The sequence below is a fragment of the Eimeria acervulina genome, genomic scaffold (genome assembly GCF_000499425.1).
Source record: "Eimeria acervulina Houghton genomic scaffold, Eah_scaff626, whole genome shotgun sequence".
NCBI classification, from domain to species: domain Eukaryota; phylum Apicomplexa; class Conoidasida; order Eucoccidiorida; family Eimeriidae; genus Eimeria; species Eimeria acervulina.
In genome coordinates, this window is record NW_013549683.1 from 5,001 (window position 1) to 14,021 (window position 9,021).

At 45.0% G+C, this 9,021-nt stretch overlaps 2 protein-coding genes across 2 annotated transcripts in view; one reads left to right on the forward strand and one right to left on the reverse strand.

The window, feature by feature from the left end:
- Positions 1-701, forward strand: part of EAH_00044860 (Exonuclease 3'-5' domain-like-containing protein 1, related, related) — a gene marked incomplete at both ends in the record, with an annotated part of 3,538 nt that extends 2,837 nt beyond the window's left edge. Inside the window, 2 exons of the mRNA XM_013394819.1 lie at positions 167-266; positions 650-701. Coding sequence (XP_013250273.1) covers positions 167-266; positions 650-701 — 152 coding nt within the window. The remainder of the gene's footprint in view (positions 1-166; positions 267-649) is intronic.
- Positions 702-4,060: 3,359 nt separating this feature from the next.
- On the reverse strand, positions 4,061-8,614 carry EAH_00044870 (ATP-dependent RNA helicase, putative; the record flags this gene model as incomplete). The annotated part of the gene is made up of 8 exons (XM_013394820.1): positions 4,061-4,084; positions 4,412-4,564; positions 4,645-4,678; positions 5,000-5,099; positions 5,437-5,594; positions 6,125-6,249; positions 6,507-7,493; positions 7,676-8,614. 8 exons carry the CDS (start codon positions 8,612-8,614, stop codon positions 4,061-4,063), a joined length of 2,520 nt encoding a protein of 839 aa, XP_013250274.1.
- Positions 8,615-9,021: the final 407 nt, after the last annotated feature.

Genomic DNA, 9,021 nt, shown 5'->3' on the forward strand with positions numbered 1-9,021 from the left:
CTGCTGTTCCGGCTGCTGCTGCTGCTGTTTGTGTTGTGGCTATTCCTGTTGTTGTTACTGCTGCTACTGCTACCGCTGCTGTTCCTTTCACTGCTGTTCCTGCTACGACTGGCTGTTGCTGCTGCTGTTGCTGCTGCTGCTGCTGCTGCTGCTGCTGCTGCTGCAGGCGAGGTGGTGTCTGTGGTGGTTGTAGGGGAGAGTCAAGGAGGAAAATATTTATACTTAGATCGCCACGACGGCCTCATCGACTACTCAGATGTCGACAGGTTTGCTGCTGCTGCTGCTGCTGCTGCTGCTGCTGCTGCTGCTGCTACTGGTGCTGTTGGTGCTGCTGTTGGTGGTGGTGCTGCTGCTAGTGCTGCTCTTGTTGCTTCTGCTGCATTGTCTATATAAACGTATTTACTCCTCTACAGCTGCAGGAGTCAGCTGCTGTAGCAGCAGCAGCAGCAGTAGCAGCAGCAACGGAAGCAGCAGTGGCAACAGCAGCAGCAGCAGCAACAGCAACAGCAGCAACTGCAGCGGCTGTCTTTGTGTGCAGACCTCGGCACCGTTACGCAACTTCAATGAAACTCAGAGAGGTAAACTGCAACCTATTTGCTGCTGCTGCTGCTGCTGCAAAGCTGCTGCTGCTGCTACGTTGCTGCTCCAGCTATGTTAGTCTGGCTGCTGCTGCTGCTCTGCGCACAGGATTTCAGGGCTGACCCTCTGCTGCTAGCTCATCTAGAAGAATAGCTGCTGCTGCTGCTGCTGCTGCTGTGGTCACTGCAGCAGCAGCAGCAGCTGCTGTAGCAGCAGCAAGGTTTTGTTTTTCTGTATATTTTTTTAAATAAACCCTCAAATGCCTTTCAATTGGTGTTTATATAATACTCCAGCAGCAATTGCTGCACACAAAGCAATAAAAAGATTCTTAGCAGCAGCAGCTGCAGCAGCAGCAGCAGCTGCAGTAGCAGCAGCAGCAACTGCAGCAGCAGGGTCTATTAGGCGTGCGAATGGCGATTAATTAAATAACTCACACGCCGCTCGCACTCCTAAACCCTAAACCCTAAACCCTAAACCCTAAACCCCTAGAATCAGCAAAGGGAAGGAAGCCTTCCTTTGCTGTTCTTGCTGCTGCTTCTACTGCTGCTGCTGTTGCAGCTGCTGCTGTTGCAGCTGCTGCTGTTGCTGTTGCTGCTGGAGATATAACAGAAGAGACAGAATAAGAGAGACAGAAGAAGCGAGTTAAAAGAAACGAAATAAATAAATAAAGATAAAAGATAAAAGATAAAAGATAAAATATAGCGGGCCTATCATTAAAAACAATAACACAGACTGGCACGCAAATAACATATATCTAAACAAACAAAGGAAACAAAGACTTAAAACTCTGCTGCTGCTGCTGCTGCTGCACCTCCTGCTGCTGCTCCTGCTGCTGCTGCGGCTCCTCCGGCTGATACTACTACAGCCTCCTCCTGCAGCTGCAGCTATTGCTGCTGCTGGCAGCTGCTGCTGCAACATCTGTTACTGCTATTTATGCAGCCGTCGCTGGTGCTGATGGAGGTGTTGCTTCTGCTCCGCTTGCTGCTGCTGCTGCTGCTGCTGCTGCAGCTGCTGCAGCAGCAGCTGCTGCTGCAGCAGGTGAAGGGTGAGAACAATTATTCATACTTCCTGAACTGCCTGTACACTTCTTTAGCCCCCTGCATTCTGTAGTTATCGACTATAAACCCTGCAAAGGCGAAGCAGCCGAGCAGCCCCAGACAATAACAAACAAAAGCAGCAGCTCCACCCATCTCTCCTTTCGTTTTGCTGCTGTTTTGCTGCTCTTTTGTTTCTCTTCTGGGGTCTGTCTGCAGCAGCAGCAGCAGCAGCAGCAAACAGAAGCTCTCCGATGCTCGCTCCTGCTTCTCGTGCTGCGCCTTGCTGGATATAAAGAGATATATAAACCCCCTCAAGACTGCTGCTGAGAGTACGAACCTGAAGCAACAGCAGCAGCAAGAGTAGCAGCAGCAATAGCACACAGACACACTCAGTTGAACGCAACAACAACACACTCTAAATCCTAAACCCTAAACCCTAAACCCTAGGGGGTCAGAACCCCCCGGGTCTCCGCCATCGGCAGCGGAAGGGTTTTGCATAAAAATACAGAGAAATATATTGTGTGTTCAGCGATATGAAGTTCAGGGGGTAAATATTAAAATAAATAACGTTAATTTTAGCCTGATCTCTATTGATCAGGGTTTAGGGTTTAGGGTTTAGGGTTTAGGGTTTAGGGTTTTGCAGCTCACCGATGAGGTACAGCGAGACAAGAGAGCCGAAGAAAGTAAGAAAGAACGCCCCCCAGTCAATCATTGTGTAGAAAATAAGAAAGAAAGATATATTTAATCAAGAAATATTAATTTCTGCGTTTATTTTGTTGTGTTTCCCTCTCTTTACTCCGCCCACCCCAGCCGCATCATTCAGCTGCCTATACACCTGAAGTGCAGCAGGAAGCTGTTGTTGTTTGTTGTGTAAATTTCTCGTTTTTTCTTTGTGTAATTATAATTAATTAAATACATTAAATTTATTTTCCAGTTATTTATTCAAAATACAACAAAGAACCGCAATATTTCCCACAAACAAAACACAGAAATGCAACCCGCAGCTGAGGTGTATAGGCAGCTGTTTTCTCTCGCGATGCTCTGTTGGGTTTTGTTTATTTATTATTTTGAATTAATTTCTGTTTTTTTATTCTTAATCCGTGCAAACTAAAGATATAAATAAAAATTTAATAGGCAAAGATGTGTTTGTAAAATTTCAGATTATATATACAAATCGAGGAGGCAAGCACGAGCTATATATATAATTACAAATTAAAATAAAACGAGCATTAAATGTCTAAGCATGAATTAAATATATTAACACAAATTAAATATATATACACAAAATAGTGAATATGTAAATACAAGATCAAATATGTCGATATAAACAGATATATATATAATATATATATATATATATGTATGTATTATACAGAATAAATATACAAATATAAATTTGTAACAAATATAAAAATAATAATATAATGAAATAATTATAATATAATTAAGCTGGAAGATATAATAAAGTATAGTCTATTATAATAATAAACGGTATAATAATATGATAATATAATAAAATTATTATAATATAATTATTAGTATTGACCTACTGTAGTTTATAATAATATAATCAAATAATAATAATGTAATTAAGCTGTAAGAACAAAACTAAGTTATAATAATATTAAGTTGTAGTAAAAAAAGAAAGTAGATAAAATAATTAATACAAAATAATTAAACAGAGTTGCAGCAATACAATAAAATAATTAAATAAAGATAATAACAACTAAATAATAATATAATTAAATAATAACAGTATAGTTAAACAATAATACTAGCATAATTAGATAATATTAATAATATAATTTAATAATAATAATAATCTAATTAAATGATAATAATATAATTAAAAACAATAGTATAACTAAAAAGATTATTACAATTGAATAATAAATAAATAAATAAATAAATAATAAAATTAAATTATATTAATAAAATTCTTTTGTAATAATATAAAACAGCTGCAACACCAAAAATGAGCTGCCAATACACCTGAAAACAAAAACCTGAGCGAGCAGCAGCATCAGTATGCTGCAGCAGCAAACTGCTGCGGATACCCACAAGGTGTGCTGTACGTACACCTCAACACGCAGTGCAGCCCAAGCAGCAACAGCCAACCCTAAACCGTAAACCCTAAACCCTAAACCCTAAGCCCTAAACCCTTAAATTTCTTCGTTGCAGAAAGCTGCAGTTGCTGCCTGCAGTTCATCGCATGCACAGTTGAGGCCTCCAGGAGCTTGGGGTGTACTTGCACCTCAGCTGCTGCTGCTGCTGCTGCTGCTGTTGCTGTTGCTGTTGCTGTTGCTGCTGCTGTTGTTGCTGCTGCTGTTGCTGCAGTTGTTATTGTTTTGATTGTTGCTGCTGCTGCAGTTGCTGCGCCTGCTGCTGTTGTTGCTGCTGCTGCTGCTGCAGAGGGGTTGAATTTCAGGTGTATAGGCAGCTCTTCACGGCACATAGCGAGCGAGAATCTGAGTAAAAAAAATAAAAAGTATATTCACTTCTGTGTCTCTGTCTCTATTTATATTTATCTGTCTGTCTCTTTATCTAATCACTGTCTCTATTTATTTATTTATTTATTTATTTATTTATTTATCTCTATTTACTTCTGCTGCATTTGCTTGTGGTAATTAAACAAACAAAACAAAATAAACAGAGAAAATTAATCAAACAAATAAATAAATAAACAAATAACTAAATAAACAAACAAACAAATAAATGAATAAATAAACTGCTGCTGCTGCTGCTGCTGCTGCTGCAGCTGCAGTCTCTGGGGTGTATATGGAGGTGGTGTTCACCTGTTGCAGCTTCTTTTTTGCGTTATTGTGTTTGATTTTATTTTTAATTTTTATATCTTCTTTGTCTTCCTCTGATGCCTCTGAATCCCAAGCAATGTCTGCTGCTGCTGCTAACTTTCGCAGCATGCCGTTTGTTCTCTTCTGCTTCTCCTCCTGCACAAACCCTAAACCCTAAACCCTAAACCCTAAACCCTAGACCCAAAAACCCTAAACCCTAGACGCTAAACCCTTACAATCCAGGCGAATGCCTTGAGCCCAGAGACATCCCTAGGAAATCACCCCCCCAACCCTAAACCCTAAACCCTAAACCTTAAACCCTAAACCTTAAACCCTAAACCCTAAACCCTAGGCTTAGGGTTTAGAGCTTGAATTGTTGTGTATGTCGTCCCTATTTACACTTCATGCATGCATACCAAAATGAGTGTAGTTTAGGGTTTAGGGTTTTAGGGTTTAGGGTTTTAGGGTTTAGGGTTAGGGTTTAGGGTTTTGAGGTGTACCTGATGCTGTTCTTGCTCTACTTTGTTTGCAAGCTCAAACAAACCCCTAACTTCGTTTATTTTATCTTGTAATAAACCTATATCTTCAAACCCTAAAGGAGAAGGTGTCAAAAAAATATTAATGTTGCTGCTCTCTAGCAGTCTCCGCCAGCTGTCTAACTCGCTGCTAGAAACAAAACAAATCGCCTCTCCTGCACATACACCCCAAACCCTAAACCCTAAACCCTAAACCCTAAACCCTAGATGTGGTCAGTTAAAATGGACTTCAAGTCGGAGAAAACTCGCAGGCGTCGAAAGCGATGCATCTTCAAATAAATAGGGTTTAGGGTTTAGGGTTTAAACGAGGGTTTAGGGTTTAGCATTGTGATTTGCACAAGACTGTTGAGTTTCTAGTGTTTAGGGTTTAGGGTTTAGGGTTTAGGGTTTATGCTTCAGTTTTGCATATGTTCTCTTCCGTTAAGAACAGCCGTCAGGCTGTTGCTTTTGCCCCAAGGGTTTAGGGTTTAGGGTTTAGGGTTTAGGGTTTACCGTGTCTGCCTGCGCGTGCTGTTCTGCCGCATCTATGAATGAAGGTCTCCAGATCTCTTGGTCTCTGAAAATTAATTATTTTCTCGACTTCTTTAAAATCTAAACCCCTTGCACTCATATCGGTGCTTACTAATAAACCGTACTTGCTGCTGCTGAACCTGCAGCAGCAGCAACAGCAGCAGCAGCAGCAGCAGGTGTAGCAGTAGCAGCAGGTGTAGCAGTAGTAGCAGGTGCAGCAGAATGTGCAGCAGCAACAGCAATGAAGGGGGGCCTGGAAACGCTTTCAAACCACCGTCAGCAGCAACAGCAGCAACAGCAACAGCAGCAACAGCAACAGCAGCAGCAGCAGCAACAGCAGCAGCAGCAACTGCAGCAGCAGCTGTAGCACCAGCAGCAGCAACTGCAGCAGCAGCAACAGCAGCAGCAGCAACAGCAGGAGTTACTTATCGAGTCTTTTGAGTCTCTGTTTTTGCTGCAGATTCGAATGAAGCCCACAGACAGCAATTTGCTGTTTATGCCGCAGCCGCAGCTGCTCTCCCAGCAGCAACCTGCAGCAGCAGCAGCAGCAGCAGCAACATTAACAGCAGTAGCAGCAGCAGCGAATACATGCTGCACAAGACGGAGAACAGGCTAGGGTTTAGGATGAGGGTTCCGAAGTAGGGTTTAGGGTTTAGGGTTTAGGGTTTACGAGAGCAGAGCCTCCAGTCTATAGACATAAGAAATTGCATTAACAAACAGCAGCACGCGCAGCTGCTGCTGCTCCTCGGCCTTCTTATCAAATGTACGCAGCAAATAAGCAACAAGCTGCACCTCCTGCAGCAGCAGCAGCAGCAGCAGCAGCAGCAACAGCAGCAGCAGCAGCAGCAACAGCGGCAGCATGCAGAAATATATGTTTCCTAGTTGCTGCTACACTGGGGCTCTGTTCATGGTGCCGCAGCAGCTACTGCTTCTCTTATCCTGCTGCTGCTTCTGCTGCTTCTGCTGCTGCTGCTGCTGCTGTTGGTGTTGCTGCTGCTGCTGTTGCTGCTGCTGCTCTTGCTGCTGCTGCTGTTGCTGCTGCTGCTGCTTACCATATCTGTTTCTAGAGGGCATTTCCATACGCTGAGGCGAAGGGTGGCGGGTAGTTTGCTGCAGACCTGCTGCTGCTCTTGCTCTCCCTGCTGCTGCTGCTGCTGCTGCTGCTGCTGCTGCTGCTGCTGCCAGACGTGCTGCTGCTGCTCCTCATCCGAAATGCGCACAGCAACCAATTGCTTCGGTCGTATTCTCACGTGCTGCAGCAGCGCAGCAGCATCAGCTGACTCTTCGTCTCCCCCTTCCCTCCCGCTGCTGCTGCTGCTGCTGCTGCTGCTGCTGCTGCTGCTGCTGCTAAGCTGCAGCCCTTGATGCTTCCGCTGCAGCGAGAAGCTGAGCGTTGCCGATAAAACAAATGTCTGCAGCTTTGCTGCACGCCCCCTAAGCTGGCTGGGTACGACTTGCTGCTGCTTCTGCTGCTTCTTCCGCTTGCTGCTGCTGCTGCTGCTGCTGCTGCTGTTTGCTGCAGGTGAGGCAGCATCGAGCTGCGCATATACAATCTTCAGCAGCAGCTCCGTCTCTGTTGGTGGAGTTGTTATTTTGTGCTTCTTCGAGTGTTTTTTATTCTTCTTGCTGCGGTGTCTGCGTTGCTGCTGCTGCTGCTGCTGCAGCAGCAGCCTATCTGCTTCATCTAAGACAAGGAACTGCAGCAAAGAGAAATTTTGTGCGAAGCAGAGGCCCTCTGCAGCAATTCGATCTCTTCGTGTTTGCTGCTGCTGCTGCTGCTGCTGCTGCTGCTGCTGTTGCTCTCCTCGCCCCTCTGCCGTTGCCGCTACCGCAGCAGCAGCAGACGCTGCTGCTGCTGCTGCTGCTGTTTCAGGCTGCTGCTGCCGCTGCAGCGCCAACAGACGCCCGGGGGTTGCAATCAATATTGAAGGTTTGCTGCTGCTAATAATGCGGAGCTGCTTCGCAGAAGAGAGGCCCCCTACAACTGCTGCAGCACGTACTGGGGTGTACGTACACAGCTGCTGCACCACCTGCAACACCTGCAGCAGCAGCAGCAGCAGCAGCAGCAGCAACAGCAGCAGGAACAGATATAAAATAGAAGCAAACATATATATAACTAACTAAATAAATACTGTCGAAGATAGATATATAAACTAACGCAGTAGCAAGCATATGAAACAAGCAAACCCTAAACCCTAAACCCTAAACCCTTGACTCTGACCTGCAGGGCTAATTCTCTGGTGGGTTCTAAGATAAGTGCTGCAGGTCCTTTAGGCTGTGTTTGCTGCAGCAAAAATTGCTGCCTTTGCTTCTCCATATGCTCTTCTTCTTCTTCTTCTTTCCCGTGCTGCTGCTGCTGCTGCTGCTGCTGCTGCTGCTGCTGCTGCTGCTGCTTCTCTGACCACTTCTCGAGGCGTCTAGCTAGCTGGCTAGCTAAGCAGCTAGCTATAGGAAGAGCAAAGATAAGGGTTTTGCCTGAGCCTGTCTGAGCAGAAGCAACTACATCTTTTCTGTCTCTAACTGCATGCAGCAGCGTTTGCTGCTGCACCGGTGTTGGGTGCAGCAGCTGCTGCTGCAGCAGCACACGAGAAACTGCAGGGTGCAGCAAACATATATCTCCATTTAGGCAGCAACCCCACCCCTGTAAACCCTCAGATAACTCTCCTACTAATTCATAGCTGTCGTATAAACAATCAAATGCTGCTGCTGCTGCTGCTGCTGCTGTTGATGCTTTTGATGCTCCTGCTGCTCCTCCTCCTGCTTCTCTTGCTGCTGCTGTTTCTGTGGACGCAGCTGCAACCAGTTCGTACGTTGCATCCTCTCCCTCTTTGCTGCTGCTGCTGCTGCTGTTGCTGCTGTTGCTGCTGGGAGTTGTTGCTGCTTCATCTGTCTGCTGCTGCTGCTGCTGCTGCTGCTTGTGTATTTTTCTTTTCTTTCGTTTTGCCTCCGCCTTTGTTGCTGTCTGCGTGGAGGGCTCATCCTTCTGCTGCTGCTGCTGCTGCTGTTGCTGCTGCTGCTGCTGCTTTTGTTTTCTTTTCTTGTTGTTTATCTTTTGCTGCTTTGCTGGTGCATCTTCATCTAAGACAAATTCTTCTAAACCTAAAACCCCCTCAGCAGCAAACCCTGAGGGCAGATCAACACTACGCCAGTGCCCTTTCATTAGCCTTCTAAACCCTAAACCCTAAACCCTAAACCCTAAACCCTACTGGGGCCCTGAACCGTACAGTAAGACCCGGCGATGCTGCTATCAAACCCTAAACCCTAAACCCTAAACCCTACCCTCAAGCAGGTAAACCCTAAACCCTAAATTGAAGAATCTAAACCCTAGAAGAAGTGAGAAGAATGATGAAATCGAAACCCCTAAAGCCGCCCCACACAGAGATCTAGGGTTTAGGGTTTAGGGTTTGGGGTTTAGGGTTTAGGGTTTACAAAGGCATAAAGAGACTTTAGCCGCGAAATAAAAACAAAAAAGAATTATAAATAAATTAAAAAATTAATTTATTTAATCTAAAAAAAGAAAAAGTCTAACATCTGCAAAAACCATGAGGGCCCCCATGCGCCCGACTA